This window comes from Acomys russatus, chromosome 21 (assembly GCF_903995435.1).
Source record: "Acomys russatus chromosome 21, mAcoRus1.1, whole genome shotgun sequence".
NCBI lineage: Eukaryota > Metazoa > Chordata > Mammalia > Rodentia > Muridae > Acomys > Acomys russatus.
Genome location: NC_067157.1, coordinates 27511230 through 27532051, shown reverse-complemented (window position 1 = coordinate 27532051; position 20822 = coordinate 27511230). Strand labels below are relative to the sequence as shown.

Here is a 20822-nt window from a genome sequence, read left to right as displayed (position 1 = left end):
AGGTCTACGGCTGGCTCTGCGGCCTTCTTTTACTAAATGGCAGTTGGCCCTCTCTTTTTTGTCAGCCATGAATTCTGATGAGGAGGATGGGAGGAAACGAGAGAGAAGATTTCAGTGGTGTTGAATGGCAGGGACCTCAGACCTTAGAGGACTAAGGAAGGGTAGAATTCTTCCTGAAGTCTTCTGCTTGGATTATTATTCAGGGAATCTAACAGGTCACCATACAGAAAAGGGCTTTCTTGGTTAAGGCCTTAGAGTTTGCCTTACTCAATCAAATTCTCACATGAAAAGACCATAGCTGACAGATCTCTCTTACTAGTTACAGTTTCTGCTCTGCAGCATTATCATAGCATCCGGAAAGAGCTGAAGGACTATATTACAGCAGGAGTTTTATTAAGCACCAAATTTGCCTCTAGTAGTCCTCTTAAAAAAGGATATATATATATATTTTCATTTAAATTTAGTTAGGGGCAGGAGCCCAGGTATAGCATGTGCACAGTGAGCACGCTCAAGCTCTGAGCTTAATTTTCAGTATTACAAATGAGAACAATAAGAAATAAAATGATCCTTACTTACAAACACTCATTGTTGTGGTTATGTCTTGTGATAATGCTAGGTTCTGATGCTAATTACTGGCTCCCAAGGTCTCATTGCTGCCCAGATGAGCACATTCTTACACATGCCTGTCCTTGTTGTGTCTGCCTTGCCTAAGAAATTATTCCTGTTTGGCCAATAAAAAAGCCAATATAATACCTAGGCTGGGCCAGAGCAAGGTAGGTGTGGTGAAAGTTTGCTGTTTTGGGGGAAGAGAAGGATTATGGGAGGAAGAAGAACAGGTTTTGGAGAAGGAAGGAAGAAAACCACCACTATGAGTTAGCATGGAGAGGAAACATGGCAGGATCAGAGTGGATGAAGAAAAAGGGCCAAAATAAGCAAGTATTTGTGGAATTATGGGTGGGAGGTAGCCCAGGAAGCAATGATTAAAGCAGATGGCATGGGATAGAGGCTGAGAGATGATGGGAGGTGGCTTAGGAGGTAATACCTGCCGTGCGCAGTAAAATAAGGCTATTCTAAAATCTATCAAGTGTCTGTGTATTTATCAATTGTGAGAGTGGGTAATAGAGCCATAATAATTATAGCATAATAGTAATAAATGTTAAGCCATACTTTTACATTAACAGCAACAATTTATTATAAAAATCACCAATTTTTGTTCAATGTTGGTGTACCTACTGATAATGTTTGTTTGTTTGTTTGTTTCAGGGCCTATTTCTTTAGACATGCCTGTGCTGCAGGAATGTTCCATTTTAGGAACTGAAACAGAATATTCTCATACAGTTAAAGAGAAGACTCAGTCAAGGGGTTTGTCTTTTTATTTTTAAAGTGTCTGCTCCAATAGATTATTACTGTGGGTGAGCAAATGAGAAAAAGTGATTATGAAGCCTACATTATACCTTTTCAAAATCTAAATCATTTATGCAAGATAATATAGTAGCCATCATTCATAATTCGATACTCATTTGTAATACAATGTGGACCATGGAACAAGCTTAGGAAGCCATATATAACATAAGGATATATTATAATAAAGGATTATTCAAAGAGAGTATAGATTTGTACTCAGTGGGTCTGTTCTTTGGAATCAATTTAGAAATTTCATTTGAGTTATATCTCTTAGATTCTAAATCAGATCTAGAGCCCAAATAGCAAAGTCCTTGGCAATAGTAATATATTTAAATACTCTACCTTTCAAAACTTATGTTACCCTCTTAAGAAGTCCACACATTTCGTCCTGATATCAAAAGTGCATCCATCGAGGAGGAAGTGATGCTCTGTAGTAAGGTCGATCTGCTACTCACTTGTTTGATGGGATATTGAGTGGACAGGCACAGGGTTGACAGTCTTCAGGGTTTCCTCGAGTAGGATCACCGTAGAAACCAGGGAGGCATTCATTGCAGTACGGGCCACCTGTGTGATCCTTACAGTTCTGTGTAAGAAGTGCACACCAGTTCATTGCTTTGGTCTCAAATACAACCATGCCACCAAAACTAGTTCTACAAGATTATTAGTGTGTTCCCACTGGGGAGAGTAATTTCCCACATTAAACGTATAATTTTACAGCAGGAAAGTAGCATTGGAAGTTAATTTAATATGCATTTAACAGTTAGCTTACAACTTCACACTAGTGTCACTGTAACATGTATTTAAAAAAATGACCAAAATTCATTAAGAAAAATTTCAATATAAAATTATATTTCCTGTTTGTGTGTGTGTGTGTGTGTGTGTGTGTGTGTGTATGCATGTGTGTGTACAGGCATAAAGCTCTAATGACATTAAAAATACTGGTTTAATGAGAACTGTAGCTCATTATGTAAATCTCTTCAGACTTGCTCTCTTAGGTCAGACAATAATTTAGAACTTGGTGGACTCTAATGGATTGGACAATGCATTCCCATGTTACATCTGTGAGGAAACTACTTGGCCCATAACTGAATGTTAAAAGAGATAAATTTAAACATATAACAGCGTATAATTACATATATGTTTATTATGTTACTTATAATTAAATACATAACAAAATATAATTACAATATGTAGTTACATATTACAAAATATGTAACTATTGTGTTTAGAAATTTAAAAAAGCAAAAACTACATGTTCTTGCATTTGTTTTGGGAAACATTTCTTCTACAAAAATAAGATAATTGTTCTTGACCTCTTCATATTAATTAAGTTACCCTTCTCAGGTTGGGTTGCATGTGTGAAAGTCTGAGAGTCAGGTGAATAATTCAGTGGCCAAGAGGTAGAACTATCTCTGAGGCCTCCAGGAATTCAACATTATTAATCTCCATGGATAAAGTAAGGCTGTTTACTTCCTATCAAAATGCCTTCATCCTTACTGAAGTATATTTCAGCTTAATAAGGATATACAATTAATAATTTTTCCAATATACTGAAAAAGAGTTCATAGACCCCAGGAGTATGCAGCCTTTATTTTATGATCAGTAGACAAATTCTGTGACAGAAATAGCTAAAATATAAATTAACCTTAAACTGAGTGTATAAAGTTATTAACCTTCATGACCACTGGAATAGACTGAGTTAATGAAATTCTGAATATTATTTATTTTGATGTTTTAAAATAAGAATGACTTCAATTACATTTAGTAAATGGACTCAACAGGAGCATAGACATAAATAAGTGAAGCTACAATTCTGAGAACAACTTATTAAAATTCCTTGGAGATGTCAGATTTGTTTGTTGAAAGAAATATAAGATATAATTTATTAATCTACCTTTCAGCCCCCCATTTAATTCTATGAGGTAAAGGGGCTTGAAATTCATTAACTACAAATAAATAGGTATTTTTAAAAAATGGAATATTTAAAAATGAGCTTTTCTTTATTTAAGATTCTTTCTTAATTTGTTTAGCAAACATTTTTTAAAGTAAGCACACTTGTTAGTCTTGCTGTTAACAGTTATTATGGAACACCTGAGGAAACAGGTCCATTTGCAGAATATAGTTTTTCCTTTGATTGGGTCCTCCTGACACATTCTTTCATTTCCCAAGTTTACCTTAAATCACCTTTTTTTTTTTTTAAACCTAATACACTGTTTATTCTTTGGAAAATTATTCACATATTTTCAAGTTAATGAATGATGAAAATTAGATCTATAAAATCTTTTGAATTTTAAAACAGGAAACCGAATACACAGAAGCCAGGACAAAATGAGAATTTCTTAAATTCAACTGAAAATCTTAGATAATTTGTAGATCTTCAACTATAGATTTGAAATACAAAATGTGTTCCTTATACTTTCTATTTTTACTTTTCATTAAACAGAGACAGGAGTAATCCTAAAACTCAACTACATTTGTAAATTAAAACTGAAACAGCATCAGGCAACCAACACAATGGAAGTCAAAACTGGGAAAGATAAATGCTTTACTCTGATGAGTTGGGTGGTGCTTTCATAGGAAGCATTCTATCTAAATGACTTTTAAATATTGCTCGCACGTCATATCGTGAAAACAGAGACCCTTCCAGCCTCCCTAGGTGGCTTGAAAGACACCTTGGGTTTTCTCCAGTGCACTCAAGTTAGGATGACTTGTCATACAGAGAAGCCTGAATTCTGTTCTGAAGCTGGAAGTGTTCGTTTACAATCAGCTTTCAAAGGTAAGACATCCTTTAAAAAACAAACCTCATGTCATGTGCACTAGCAGTGAAAAACTTCCCCTGTGTAATAAACAGGAGATAAAATAAAATAAAAAATTTGACAGAGCAGTAGAAGTTCCTTTCATGTACAATATTCTAATGTCGTTCTCAGTGTAGATCATATCAGAACTAATACATTCAAAATGGGGTCTTAGCGGTTATCAGCACCAGGACAGAGAGGCGGCACCTGACCATCCCCGGGTGAGCTTATGATTGCTCAGGAAACCCAGGAAGAAGAGGCTGAGGCTCAGCTACTAAGATGCCCATGGTTTCCCTAAGAGCCTCCTTTCATTTGAAGGTACACCTCTCTCTTCTTCCATCAGACATCAAAAACCTGGTTGCCTCTGGCTACCCATTCCCTCGCCATTCCTAGTCTCATCATCCCGCTGAAAACTATTTTGCTCTGGAACAAATGTTTCCTCCTCTGCAAATTATCACATCATCAAATGGGCCAGCTTTAGGATTTGATTTACTTATTCCTAATAACCTCAATTTAGGTGTTATAACACCTTAGGGACACTACGAGATTGGTCTTGTGACATATTTATTTTTGTCCTTTCAGGGTAAATAAGGCAATTCATATTAGTTTGGAATTGGATGTACTCTAGTTCATGCTAATAAAGTGTTTAAAGGTAATTCAATATGTCCCCGGGAGTCATTTTAAAAGACTGTAGTACAATTAAAAATGGAAATATCTCAGTATTGTTATTTGCAAAATTGTCACTTGAAAAACAAAAACCCTACTGATCCACAAATGAGTGTTATCATGCTTTGCCTGGATATGCAATTCAGCAGGATCGCATACAGGGGAAACCGAAAGGGCACCAATAAACTGAAATGCCAAACTGCACTGCAACAAAAGGCTTGGGTTTTCACTTTGGGTTTTCACCAGTATCGTTTAAGTACAGGAGTAAGCAGAGAAACAAGCAAGAGGGATCCCACATAAGAATTAACAGACTACAGAATCTGCCTCAAGTTCTGCGGAGAGATGACAATACCATACTCTCCCAAATTGGTACTACTTCCAATTGTGTTTCCGCGAGACTAATGGCACGAGAGGTGTTGCTTTGAGCTTCTTGCCCTGTCAGACACTATAAAGCTAACTTGCCCTTGAGTTCCCCCTGGCTGTCTGTTCAGAGGAACTCTCCCAGGCCTTGAGCTACTTAGCAGCACAGACAGCGCTCTGCCCTTTGCACAGTTTATTTTCTGGTTAAAAATTCAGAGCCAATTGCAGAAGAAAGAACAGTTCTGCTGAAGATGCATTATGTATGTTTAATATTTTAAAATCTGTGCACAACATTTTAACTGATCTCAATGCTCAAAAGTTCAAATAAACATATGTAATATGTCCATATTTTCAAAGTGAAAAAAAAACCCTAAGGTATAAAAAAGTGATTTAATGGCTGTATTTTATGTTTTCCATGCAATAGGGATATAAATCATTTTATGTTTTAGAACAGTCTACTTTGGGTAGATTTATTGAAGAGAGAGAACACATATATTCATAGCAGATGTGTATCCTAACCATTGTTACAGTTTATAATAATATATTTGATCCTAATTTAGTCATTAGACAAATGTGAAAAATCACTTCCTCACAGTTGCTAGGGAGATCACATATGAAAGAACATTCTTAGCTTCTAACTCCGTTCTGGATAATGATGTTGCTTGACAAATCACTTTTTGACCCACGTGTTCAAGACTGCAAAGGTATCAATAGAGTTCCACGCTTTGGCGAGGGAAGTTCAGCCCTGTGAGTCAGCATCCTCAAGAGAGAAGCACTTACCAGACACTCTGCTGTGATTTCATTGCAGGACTCTGCATGACCAAAGCACTGACATGGCTCGCAGATACCAGCAAAAATAGTGCCGTTAACTCTTCGGTGCCCAGGCCAACATGACTAGAAGAAAGATAAGGTTTCTGTCACTTTTTAGCATTAAAAAGAAGAAGAAGAAGAGAAAAGAAGAAGAAGAAGAAGAAGAAGAAGAAGAAGAAGAAGAAGAAGAAGAAGAAGAAGAAGAAGAAGAAGAAGAAGAAGAAAGAGAGCAATTCCCTCTTTCCTGGCAATAGAAAATAAGCCAGCTAGCAAACTCAGCAAATGTGCGTGTCAAAGCCATTTCTCAAACATTACTGCTAGTGCCATTACTCCTGACACTGCAGCTTCATACTGACCTTACTGTTATTGACAGGTATGAGGTAAGAGGAAGCATTAGCTTGGGGTCTCTTCTGAAATGGTAAAAATAAAGCACAGATATAAAGAACTGAAATGTGACAGTCTCAAAGTAAAAAAGCATAGGCGAGAAAACAGAAGGAAAGGCACCAAGGAAAGCAGCAAGCGTGAATGGAGCCATACAGAATCTGAGGCTAAAAGAGCACACGGTGCCATCACGGACTAACTTTTCGGACATTCCAACTGTTCCTAATGCCACCGCTTACAGAAAAGCCTTTGGAATCCTTTGGAAGCCATACCTATCTTTCTTCTTTTAACTGACACCACACCCAAGTGATCAGCACACATTCAGAATTCTTATATTTCACCTTAAATTTCCTCCATCTCTTATGCTTTCTCAAATTTGTGTAAAATAGATTATGACACATTCAGCATAATATATTACTTTACTCGTTCACTTATGTTATTTGACTATGAGGATGCCTATATTTACCACTGATTGTTTTAAAAAGCACAAACCAAAATTATTTGGAAAGGAAAACCAACGACAGTGGGTTATTTGAAGCCAGGGTTTACCTGTGGGTTAGCACCGCACAGGTATCTACTGTCACTGTTCATTACATTTCTTTTCTGTGTGCACTTCCACAGATGAGATGAGATATAGAAAAAAATTGTGCAAATATTGCTGCCCTCAGGAAGTTTATGATGCCCTTGGGTTGCAATTGCATTTTGTGAGTTATTTACTATGTTTCTGGATGGTTAAATATACCATCATATGTCAAAAAAAAAAAAAAAAAAAGGTCCCTTTCTAGTTGGAAATGGAAACAAGAGAGAAACATTGAAGTAATAAACTACACGGACCCATACCGTGTAATGTAGGAAATGATCCCTTTGCCTCGGGATGTGAGGAGGTTTCCATTTGAACGACAATAACAAACATATGAGAAAGATATACTGATATTTCTTATCTGAGAAGAAAATAAAATCCATGCTCCCTGAATTTGAACAGTACAGAGACAATGGTTCTAATTTCTTCCAGTACATCTTTCTCCATTCCAATATAAATGATTTGGTGGAGAAGTAATTTGTTAAAGAAGAATATTGTGGTAAGCCTACAATAGTCAGATGGAGGTAAAATGTAAGGGTGTTAATGGCACAAACAGAAGTGATTTACTGTTGTCAAAGCAGGTCCTCATGGTGATTTTTCTTTGGCATTAAATATATATATACACACACACACATATGTGTGTGTGTATATATATGTGTGTGTGTGTAAATATTTTTGAAATGTACTTGCACCATTCTTCTTTCTAAGATCATTCCAATATCTTATACTTTTCAGTGGTGTTAATGGAAAATAACTCCTGTAGGTTCATACATTTGAGTACTTGGCCTTCATTTTGTGGAAGTGTTTAGGACAGATTAGGAGGCATGCTTTTGCTTGAGGAGGTGTGTAACTGGGGGCAGTGGTCTCTGATATTTCAATAGTCTATGATCCATTCACAGTGTGTCCTCTGTCTCCTGCTTGTAGATCAAGTTGTGAGCTCGGAGCTGCTGCTACCACCATGAATTTGCTTTTCTATCATGGCCTCTAACCCCCTGAAGCTCTTAGCACAATGTGTTCTTCTGTAAGTTATCCTGGTCATTGTATTTTTCCCCAGCCTAAAAAAAAAAAAAAAAAAAAAAAAAAAAAGCAACCGACACACCCTTTTCATAGCCATTGAATTTATATTAATAATCACAGAAAAATTAAAGTCATTATACCCATCTTTTTACTCATAAGCTAGTGCCAAAATTCATATCCACACCCATTCCCCCTCCAAAAATAATTGGAAAGGGAGAGCAGAGTATTAAAAAAGGAATATTATTTCTAGAGACCAGCTTATACTTTAACAATATTATGTCTCTCGGGTTTTTTTTAATTGAATAATTACTGTCCTTGTCAAAATATGTTTTATTATCTCCAGGAAAAATTACTGCACAAGACAAAACAGCAAAATCACCCTCACAATGCCATGAGACTGTCTTGTTTTGTTTCCAGTAAAACCAAATGCCCTTTCTTCCTCGGCAGTCTTCCACATTTCATTCCACTCTTCTATCTACTCAAGCAAAATTGGTTTTGCTCTTGCCAAAAAACTCAAGGTGGGCAGACATAATCTTACGATGGCATTGTATTTTACCCATCACCACTGTCATGTGACCAGGTGATTCCTCTCTCCCTCAATTCGTTTTCCCAACTCTATGCTATTGCACTTCCAAAATGTCCATTCTTTTTCTTTGCCATTCTCCCAACTCAGATTCAATGTATTGTTATCAGAAGTCCTCTGCACATCACTCTTTTTCTTAATCCTAATGCTATGCTCTTGTCTGATGACTCCTACATCTCACAGCAAACCAGAGAGATGTGCTCACTCAAGGTCTGCTGCTAATTATACATTGACATGTGTTTCACAGACTGTCCAAACAGTTTCATTTCTCAAACTGACTATTCTTCTCTTTCTACCAATCAAACTATTCCTTTCCATGGCTTCTCCAGTTCAGCCCCTGGCATCACATTGCGTTGTTTATCAGATCACTGCCTCTCATGATTTTTTCCATGATAGTTGAATAAAATCTCGAATTCTGATTAGGCAAGTCCCAGACGCCTCAAGTCACACCCTAGGCTACTCTTCCCTCTGCTCTTAAGCTTTGGCCATATTAGCACACTCAAATCTTAATGCCACTCACCACTTCGCCATCTCTTTTTGTTTTTCAACATTCAGCTTAACATCACCATCTCAGAAAACCTTTTCTGACTTCAAAAAAAGAAGTAGATCTTCCAATTTTTATATACCCACTCTCATACGTCAATTCTCAGCTCCTCTATTTCAGCTACTTAAGGTTGTATTTATTTACTTTATGTACATAGCTCTACTTGTACATGTGTGCATCCTACATGTACCTAGTTCCTGAGGAAGCTAGGAGAGGATGCTGTATTCCATGGGATTGGAGCTATAGATGTTTGTGAGCCACCATATTGGTGCTTAGAACAGAACCAGGGTTATCTGGAGCTACTGATTTTCTTTTCTCCTTCAGTGATGTTTTCTTTTACCACATCTGTAATACTTAGAAACATTCTATTCAGATATGTCTAAGGCCTTGATTGTCTCAGATATACATATGCTTATCAAAACTTGTTAGCTAAATGAACATAGAAATATATCTAGGAAGTAGTTTATATTAACACAATTTTATAGGAAAGAAAGGATTCAGCCTAAAACTTTTATTGTTTGCCCACTTCATTTTCATGTCCTCATCTACCAGAAAGAAAATAACAAAATATTAGGTTCAGAAGAAAAAAATTTAGAAACTAGCCATAGCAATTTTATATAATGTGAAACATGATGAGGAACAAAAGACAAAAACAAAAATAGAAAAAAAAATTATGAAATCTGTGTTCAACATGGACTCGAAATATGTGTGTGGTGAGTCATTGAGGCAAGAGGAATGCTTTTATTAATAGACACAAAGGGCATATGATTATATTATTATAAGACTGATTACAATAATCCTATCAAGCTCTGTATAGGCCAAAATCCTGTTGTAATGCTAACTTGTGTTCTTTTTCATGTAAAAGGTTGCTACTCTTCATGCAGAATCACTACAGGTATTTTGTTATTACAGCAGTAGGAATTAAAATTTGGTAGTTGCAAAAAAAAAAAAAAAAACCTTTGAAAATCATTCTGAATCAACATTGTGATCCCCCAAATAAAATAAAGTAGAATGACATAGTAATTGGGTCATTTGATGAGCTGTTGACTGTGTAAACTGTTGACTTATCAAGCTAGACCCAAGACATGATGGTCTTTCTGGCTCACTGGGCTTTGAAGAGATACCAGAATATAAACGATGGTAAAGCTAGGGTGACAGGCCCCCATAGCTAAGCTCCATGGTCAAAGCCAGCAAAGTCAGTCAATGTCAGAGATGAACAGTAGTTCTTCTCTGTGGAGGAGGAGTAAGACTTCATAAAGACTCCTGGGGTTAACAGAGTTTACATAAAGAAAAAGAAGAAGTCCAGAGTTCATAAAACGCATTGCCTCCGACTCAACTAAGCTCTTAAGCCATTTTAAATAGTTATCAATTACTAGACTAGAAGTAGCAGAAGGCTTTATTTTCCTTTCTGTGTTTCCTTTTCTTTCTGTGTCTGCGCACTTCTTTCTTCCTCTCTGCCATCACGTCTTAGCTTCTCTATGGTGCTTCCCCAGAAGTCTCCCTCCATTTACCAGCTCAGCCCTTTGAGTGATTTATCACCATTACATAATGTACCACTTACTGCTCCCTTAATTACAGAGTGCTGTGATTCAATTTCCTAGTGGTATTTGTTCTGTCTATCTAAACAAATTACTAGATCTTTAAGGGCAGAGATTGTGCTGTATACTTATTGATAATTTATACAGATGAATTCACAAAAATTTACTAAACATATAACTTAACAAACATATTTCTAAAGGAAAAAAGGAAAGAAGGCATATAATCGAACAAGTCCAATATTCAAGTGATTTTATATTCAATGGACATTTAGTATAAAAGTTGATGAGGAAAGCTGAGAATAAAGTGGAACTGTATTAAAAGCAAGGATGGATTGAGGGCATTTATTATTCCAACTGAAATAGGAGTTTAAAGCTTCAAAGGGAGCCAGCTGCCTGGCTTGAAATCAAAACTGGAAGACTTGTAATAAAGGAATGTCTTATCAAGTACAGCATGTGTTTTATATGTAAAATCAAATTTGAGTTGACATAACTAATTCATATCCATGATTATTTTTCTCTTATCTCTATAAATTTTGGAAAAGCAAGTACTTCAATGAATTACATTTAGTTTCATTTCTAGACAGGCAAATCTGAACCCAGTTAAAAAGAAAACACATTAGTCATGAACACGTCTTTAAGCTCTGTGTAGCCTCTGGAAGCATGTATTACTTTAAAGCCCATGAGAACCAGCAAAGTTATGCCTGAGGTGTTTCTGCAGATGGCATATGTAGTGTTCTGGAGTGGAGCATCTCAGAGCACTCAAATGATTCATTCAAGATACCATATTAATGACACGTAAGCTCTTATTTATCTACAAGCCATTCCTACCACCCTGAAAATATCATACACACACACATGCAGATGTATATGTGCTCACGTGAGTGCACATGTGTGTACACACACACATACATGCATGCATACACAGACACACAGAGGCACACACACACAAAGATACACACACACACACACACACACAGAAAGAGAGAGAGAGAGAGAGAGAGAGAGAGAGAGAGAGCTCAAGCAAATGAAGTTTCAAGCACACAGATTGATCTTTCAAAATTACTCTAAAAATATACACCGAGCTATTAAGAAACATTGATATTTTTTAAAATTACAAATCTAGAACATTAAGACAACAATAAAGACCTCAAACTTCAGGTTCTCAGTGGAAAAGAGTTTTCAGGATCAATTTGTTTCTCACACATACTCTGCTCTTGAACTTTTAGGAATTGGATGCTTCAGAGGGTTGGGTCTTGGATGCTTGCTTCAGAAAGTAATAGAAGAAAAAGGTGCTAGGATGTAAACGTGGGAGAGAAAAGCAGAATGAAACAAGTGTCCATTTCTTAATAGGAAGAAAAGGAAAACAGCTTGAAACAGTTGGCTGCTATCACCACAGCTGGCTAAAAAGGGAAGGAACACAGAAATTGTCATTAGAGTAGGATGGAATATTTCAAAGGGCACTATGGTTTTGAAAATACGCGGTCGACACTCTACTTAAAACCCATGGGCTCCAGGTGGACATTTTAATTACTCCTTTAATCTAGCATGGATGCAGGAGAGGCTCTAAGGTTCTCTGCCTAGTTGAGGAACTACAGGCCGCCTACAGCTGCTGTTGAGGAGGAATCATTCTTCTGTGGGTGCTAGCCACTCTGGGGTAGGCTGCCCATGCTAATGCAGATGGCCCATACCCATGCCCATATGGGCGGGACCCGTTGGACTTAGTAAAGTAATAACAATAAGCGAAAAGAAGACGCAGTGTAGAAAAGAGCTCATGTCGGGGGACACAGTGATCTGGAGGAGATATTTCATTGAAAGTGCTTGTGAAATTACTAAAGGATTAAAAAATGAAGGCAATTTCATTGAAGTAGTATGCTGTCACTTGTCTGTGTAGTTATGAATTGAAGAATTTCAAAACATCCATGTTTAGAGCAGTTTATTGGCAACACTACTGTGAAGGACCGGGTCCTACAAACTTACTTCACAAGAGCTGCCACTGTACCCTGGTGGACACTGGCAAACTTCCACAGCAGATGCCATACTTCTGTCAGTAGGATAGGGGACAGCAGATTCAAGCTTGACAGAGCTCAACCTGGGAAGAGAGGAATTAGATGGTAAGTAAGTAAAGAAATGCTGAGGTGCTTTGAATCTTTAAGAATGGTGATATGTGCATATCTATAACAATATATATATATGAATGAATTATATGCTGAAAAAGAATGCTTCTATAACTTGAAGCTTCTATCATTCATTATAACATTAGTATTGGCTAAAAGTTGACTCTGCATTCATGGATTCAACCAGCGTAGACCTGGAAATATTTGAAAAGAACACCTGTATTTGTACTGAACATTTACAAACTTTTAAAAATAGCTGTTGTCATTATTTCCTAAATAATACTTCATTACATCCATTTATATATCACTAGCCTTGTATTAGGCATTATACATAATATAGCAATAATTTAAATGGTTCGAATTTAAAGTATCTTCCATGGGTTCACATAGAGTCTTGAACACTTGATCCCCCACTGGTGTTTTGGGGTACCTGTGGGGTCTTCTGGACATAGGCCTGAGGTGACAAATGTAGAGCCACAAAGTTTATCGCCGAGGGTTATAGTGCAACCCTATTTCGGCATCAAGCTCTTTCTTCTTTCCAACCCATTGAGACACAAGAAACTATACTGTATGAAAATGTCTTCAAAACATTCGTGTGTTTGAACACTTGGTTTGTAGGTGACAGTGCTGTTTTGAAAGACCATGGAACCTTTGGTTAGGGCTAACTGGCATAGAGCTACATGGTAGACTTTGAGGGCTCTAGTTTAACTGTGCCTTTGGTCAAGCTCCTTCGGCTTCTTTGTCTGGGAGATAGAAGAAGCTGTGTATTATGTTGCTGTCTCCATCAACCTCAACCAACACTCCTCCCCGCCATGACGAACTATATTCTCTGAACTATGAGCCAACATATGCCTCCCGTCTCTTTAGTTGTTACAGGCAGAGATGCCACCACAGTGATGAAGAAGCTATTTCATACAGTTTATACGGTCACAATATAATCTAAACATGAATTTAGAACAATTTGAAAAGGCAAGGAAACAAAAATTATCCAAATGGTCAGTGAGGAAGTAAAATTACTCCACTTAAACACTACATGGTACTTGCTGTAGTGTGCTTACTATATGGTACTTTATCCAGAAAATCTCAATGGCTGGAAATGGTATAGAAAATTAGCATTTTTTTTTTTTTTTTTTGGTACACTACCAGTGTAGAGTAACATTGCTGAGAAGGAAATTAGAAAATTGGTCTAATTTTAAATATGTAATAAGTTTAACCAAGGGAATAAGTTCCTCTATAATGCAAATTAGAACACTAGTGACACATTGAAGAGGAAACAAAGAGTAGATCTAGAGTTCATGGATTGTAACAATCAATATTACTAAAACGTCCATAACATTCTAAGCCTTATACATACATAAATATTCAATGCAATTATCATTAAAATATTACTGGCATTCTTTACAGAGATAAAAACCAAAGAAAATCAACAATTCTATAATTCATAAGGAAACAGAGTACTTTAACATGTACAGCAAAAGAGCAAGTCTGGATACATCACAGTGGCTGATTTCTGAACATTCTGTGAAGCCATAGTGACTCCATGATCAAAACAATGAAAATAGAAAAACAGTCAATGGTATAAAAAAGAGAGCACAAAGACAATACTCCTCCAGCAAAATGAATTTTTCAAAAGGTGCCCCCCCAAACCATACATTAGAACAGGAGAGCTATCCCTGACCCTTGTGGGCTGCAGGACTGAGTGAGGCAGCCAGGACCATGCTGCACAGCTGGCCCTGGTGGTACGGGCATGGGAGAGGTAGCTGGCTGACCAAGTTAGCTTCCACCCAGGCCCAGACCCAGGGCTTTGAGTTGGCCCAGCCCAACATCTATCTCATCTATGAACTGCTGGAGCATGTGAAAGGTCTGGTCCTGCAGATCCAAAGCTGCAGGATCTCCATGATACAGGGTAACAACATGACATCCAACAGTAGGCCCAGTGAGCATCTAGTATTGATAGTTTAGCAGAAGACAAAGGCCTTGAACCTGAACAATGACTCACTGCAACGAAGATATGCAAGAAAAGATGTGTAATCAAAAGGGTGTACTGTGGACATACTGTGACACACTGCAGTTTTCACAATGACATGTTTTCTATGCTTCATTTTTTTTGTTTTATTTTTGTTTTTTCTTTTCTTTTCCTGGGGAAGTGGCAAGGGCAGAGGGTGGACATGAAGGGATGAGGAGACGAGTGGGATTGGAGGGGGTATGTGATATGAAATTCACAAAGAATCAATAAAGAGTTTAAATAAATAAATTAAAAAGGAAGAAATCAACCCCTTCAATAGTGTAGAGAAGACTCTATTATCCACATGCAGTTAATTAACCCTGACCTTATATCCCAGTATGCACACAACTAAACTGAAGCAAACAGCAAGAAACCAAAAATAACTATGACAAAAACAAAAACAAAAACAAAAAAGAAAAACCAAGCCAAAATGAATCAAAATATGAAACTAGTGGAGAACCTAAACATTGATATGGTTTACACAGCAAAATCCTGTCTCAAAAAATAAAAGGAAAAAAAAAACCCAGAAAAATAGTAAGAGAATAGTCCATTGGAAAAAAAAAATAGAGAAATGATAAGATCACCAAACAAAAATCCTAGCATCACATAGGGGATAGCTCTATGTAAGCTATTTGTGCGAACAGGCCCAGAGTTCCCCAAACAGTACAGACTATTGTTGATATCCATGATTGCCCACCAAAGTTAGAACATAAAATGGTATTACTAAAATATCATTTATGTGAAGCCTTTATTAAAACAATAACAACAAAACCTCATATTGCTTAAAACACCACACACGTGGATTGTAGGATACTGAAAAATCAGGTTGGATCTCAACTGGAATTTCCATCTTCTGGCTAGCTTTTCCGGCACTGAATGCTATAATTCAAGTTGTTTGAAGGGGGGGAAAAGCATCAGTAGTCCTAGCTTTGGACTTCTTGAGAAACAGTAAGGACTTGCCTGGGAGGAGGTGTCCTCCAGCATCATAGTGACATGATTGTTGTGGGGGTAACCAGTAACCTAGTACATTCCGATTGAATTGTGGCCAAAATATCATGGCTGGGAGATCATGCACGCTGGAGTTGGACTTATTACTGCTGTTTTGCTAAATGGTCATGGTGTCAGTCAGCCGTCTATTGTTTATATCCACAGATTAGTGTTTCTCTCAACTTTCATAAAGATGTTTCTTTTTGCAGTGGGCATTGGTTAATGTAGAGACTCAAACCCACTAAAAAGTGATGAGAATAAGTAAAAGGGCATGTTTCTAAATAGGGCAGCACTCTCTCCCAGGCTCGGGGAACATTGTGGAAGAGAGGGCAGAAAGAATGTGTCAGCCAAAAGTCACAGGGGAATGTTGTGACTCCTTTCCCTTGCTATTATGAACACAGCAGCAATAAACATCAGAACTCTGGGGGTAGGATGGAGAGTGCTTTGGTCATAAGGCTGTTGAGGAGGTGTATAGCTGGATCATTTGTCATTCCGTTTCTAGTGGCTTTAAAAGCTCACAGGGATTTCCATAGTGGCTGCACCAGTTTATACTCCCACCAACTATAAATAAAGGTGCCTCATTCCTAAATCCTCATTCGCATTTGCTGTCACTTGTTTCTTTGGTGGTAGTCATTCTAGTGGAAGGAGTTGAATTTGAAAAGCAGCTTTTATGTCTGTTTTCTTACTGGCAAAGGATATTGAACAACACTTTCAAATATCTATTGCCATTTGTATTTCTTCTGTTGAGAACTGTCTTTCAGGTCATTGGCACATTTACTGGTTGCAAGGTTTTATTATTATTATTATTATTTTTGCTATTTACTTTTTCCTTCTTATTACTTGGATAAACCATTGGGATATGTATTAATTTCTTTATGACCCTTGAAACAGAATAAAAAGTTAATTCGGGTCTATGAAATAAATTGTTGAACGGTATATAATCACTTATAATTGGACGCTAGCCCAAAAGGCATGTCCCATGAAAGTCTTCACTTACCAGGAGATTGGGATAGATATGAGGACATCCATTTGGGATTCTAGGTGAGAGAAATATAGGAGAATGGGGAAATAGAAGGATCCAGAGGGTCCTAGAAACCTACAAGAAGAACATCATGATCGATAGATCTGGGCCCGGGAGGGTCTGCTCAAACTACTGCACCAACCAAAGACAATACAAGCAGTAAACATCAAACCCCCTATTCTGATCTAGCCAATGGACAGAATATTCTCCACAGTTGTGTGGAGAGCGGGGACTGACTCAGAGATGAGCTCTGGTGCCACATATTTGACTACTTCCCCTTAGTGGGGAGGCCTGGTAGCACTCAGAGAAAGAATAAGCAGGCTATCAAGATGAGACTTGGTAGCGTAATGACCATATAGTGGGGGAGGAGGTCTCCCTTGGTCATAGCCCTAGGGGAGGGCAATAGAGTGAAAGCGGGAGGGAGAGAGGAACAGGAGGATACAAGTGATGGGATAACAATTGAGTTGTAATCTGAATAAGTTAATTAAATTATAAGAAAAAGAGAAAAACATTAAAAAAGAAAAGAAAAAGCATAAGAAAAAGAAATAGACCACTGAGATATTTTTGGGCACTGAATGACATCTGGAACTGTCAAAAAACCAAACATAATTTTTAATTGCATATCCACGCAGGCTGCACTATTTTTTTAGAGCTTTCTTTTGAATATCTTGGTAGACGTCTTAGATTGACATCAGACCCTTTCATTTTTCTATACACGGATCACTTAAAAAATCACAAAGTGGAGTTTTTGCTCACCAGGTAACCCCATACATGAACAATCCACTCTCATGGGGGGGAATTTCCTTATTTATCTCTTACTATTTAAGATGACATTGACAAAATAAAATTAGTAACATTTTTATTAGTTGAGAATTCCACGCACACATATAATGTATTTTGATCACATAAACCTCATCCCTTCCCCTTCAACTCCTTCTCTAGCCCCCTACTGCTTTTTCCTTCCTAAACAAAACAAAAACAATCTTTAGTTTACTTAGTGCTGCCTGTACATGCAGGAGTGTAGGGCCATCTGCCAGCGCATGAGTAGTTTCTAAAGGGCTCCATCCCTGAAGAAAACTTTTTCTGTCTCCCTTTGCTTCCGCCTCTGCCCATCTTCCCTCCATTCCTCCCCGTATTGTCAATAATTCCACAGCTAAGAGTAGGACGTTATAAGCTCCTCTCTCATTTTAAAGGGTAGAATTATAGCATTTAGGATAGTCACACTATTAGGCAGCAGCCATGGTTCTCAACCTTCTTAATGCTGCGCCCCCCTTAATGCAGTCCCTCATGGTTGTGGTGACCCCCCCAACCATAAGATGCTACTTCATAACTGAAATTGTGCTACCTTTATGAATAGTAATGTAAGTGTCTGATGTGCCGATGGTCACAGGCAATCCCTGTGAAAGTGTCATTTGACCCCCCAAAGGGGCTACTACCCACAGCTTGAGAACCACTGATCTTGATCCAAGACATTTAATCTCCCATGAGCTAACCCAGCCCCCATTACCCAGTCAGGAATCCCCCTTGCTTTAACCCTAACGTTGACTTAGCCAACTATGTGTCTTTACCATCTGATTTCTCTCAGTTAGCACAATGTTCCTAAGGTTCAGCTTCATTGTCGTACATAACAGTATATTTCTGAAAATATTCTTGGGTAATATCCTACTGCATGCCACACTTTGTTTTCTACTCATTTGTTGATGTGTTGATGGATATTTGAATTTTTCTGCCATTGAATGTAATGGTTATTTATAAAAATGTATTTTAAGTACTTGATTTCTATTTTATGGTTATAAAGAATGATCGAGAATTTCTAGGTCTGGGGCTGGAGAGATGGATCAGCCCTTAAAGGCTGGGCTCACAAGCAACAATATAAGAATGTCTAGGTCTGTCAAGTTTTCTTAATACAACAAGTACCCAACTAAAGATAGTATTTACTTATGTTGACACAAACATGAATTATTCCTTGATAATATAAACTACGTCATGTTCTTTACACATATGCAGCAGGACTGTCTCAGGCTTTACAGCCCACACTTCTGATGGGTACATGAGTGGATAGTTGAATAAGTTGGGGAATGAATGGATAGATGGATAAATGGTAGACATATTCAGGATTAATTGAAATACACAAAAGTTTATTAGGTGAATGGAATACAGTTCCATCACACACAATGCCTAAAATGGTCAATGACAGCAGGCCCAATAAAACCTGCCATCCACATTTCAGGAAAATAAAATGCAGTAAGCAAAAATTCAATTATGTATTTAATCCGACATAGAAAACAAATGGGGAAAAGTTAGTTAGGACTCAAACCCAGAGGCCAGAAACGTCCTTAATGTATCACGACATCTAGCTGCCTAGAATTAATGTACTATCAAATAATAAGCCTATAATTCTGATCATTAAGAATCAAATGGTTTACTGTTGATAATTAGTTGATTACCACATAAAAGAGTCACAGTTTACTAACTAGCAGTTTGATTTATAAAGACAGTTATGCTTCAGTACTTTCGTTATAAAATTGACACGTAAAACCCAAAGAACAGACACGTGGAAGAGTCATCATCCAGGTTCTTTAAGAAACAATTTAAAAATAAAGTTAGAAAACAAGAAATACTTTCAAGGAACTGCCAAGTGTCCTTTTTTCTTTTAAACAGCAGATGTTCGTCTCCTTAATCCTTGCAACCATTTTGAGCTGTGAGAAATCTTAACACTGGAACATCTTTCCCTGTAATATTCCACATTAGTATTCACTGAGCAATACAATGTTCATTAAGTTCTGCTGTTTGTTAAATGGGATTTTAATGCGTTTAACAGTGTTAAGTGTTACCCATGAAGAAGGCTGCAGTTTATTTCTTCCCCCTTCAATACGGTCATTTGCTTTTCTCGATACCATGCTGCATTCATTTAAATACAAAGTATTGGCAGCAATAAAGTACTGAATGCTGAAAACGCATGAACTCTCAAAGGTTTGGCAAAAAAGTCACGTGCTTTAACCAAGTCTCATTATGAGTACTTGAAAATACAGACAAGATGACAGATGGAAAGAAGAGACATGACTACAAAAGTTTCTGTGGAAAATGCTAGAGTCACATCAGGCACTGTCCTGTTAATATATTTTTGTTTGACCGATTTCTCAACAAAGTTGGCTTTGTCACGGTACAACTAAAACCACGAAACAAAACGAAACACTTTGAAAAAACACAAGCCTGTGGTCTTAAAACCTGTTTGTCTTTATTTTTCTACACTTATTTTTCTTAAATACTTTAATTTTTTCAACATAAAAAATGTAACTCAGGGTTAATAGCCACAGAAAGACTTTATTGCTAGTAAAATACAGAGTTGTTTGTGTTTGTCAACACCTAAGGAAGAGCACCCCCTCTTAAGAGAGCCTAGAAGTGTAGGCTTTTAATCCTTGCACTTGGAATGCTGGGAGGCAAGAAGAAAGCAAGTTCAAGGCCTGCTTGAGCTACAGAAGGAGCGCAGAGCCATCAGGGCAACTCTGCAAGACCATGCTTCAAATACAGACTAAGAGCTGGGGTGATAACTCAGGTTTGCAACACTAGGCAAACATAGGTGAGGCTAAGATCGACCACCAATACCACAAGTGTCCTGGCACTGCCCTGTGGGAAGTTTACAACATTCTTCTCATTAGAGCTGACCAATCGCTCCTAACTAACTTCTAAAGTAGCAAAGGGATGACTTCTGGCAAAGGAGAATCCCTTTACCTCAAACATTCGTGTATATGTGTGTGTGGGTGTGGGTGTGTGGTGTGTGTTATGTATGTGGTGTATATGTGTATGTGATGTGTGTTATGTGTGCGCTGTGTGTTTGTGTATGTGTGTGTGTTATATGTGTGGTATACATGTGTATATTTGTGCATGTAGTGTGTGTTATGTGTGTGCTCATATGTGTGTACGTGTGTGTGCTATGTATGTGGTATGTGCGTTATGCGTATGGTATATACGTGTATGTTATGCATGTGCTATATGTTGAAAATGCATGAACTCTCA

At 37.5% G+C, this 20822-nt stretch overlaps 1 protein-coding gene across 1 annotated transcript in view; it reads right to left on the bottom strand.

The window, feature by feature from the left end:
- Lama2 (laminin subunit alpha 2) overlaps nucleotides 1–20822 on the bottom strand; it is a 570793-nt gene that overhangs the window by 225072 nt on the left and 324899 nt on the right. The window contains 3 exon segments of the mRNA XM_051164111.1: nucleotides 1860–1987; nucleotides 6006–6119; nucleotides 12656–12767. Of these exon segments, the coding sequence (XP_051020068.1) occupies nucleotides 1860–1987; nucleotides 6006–6119; nucleotides 12656–12767 (354 nt within the window).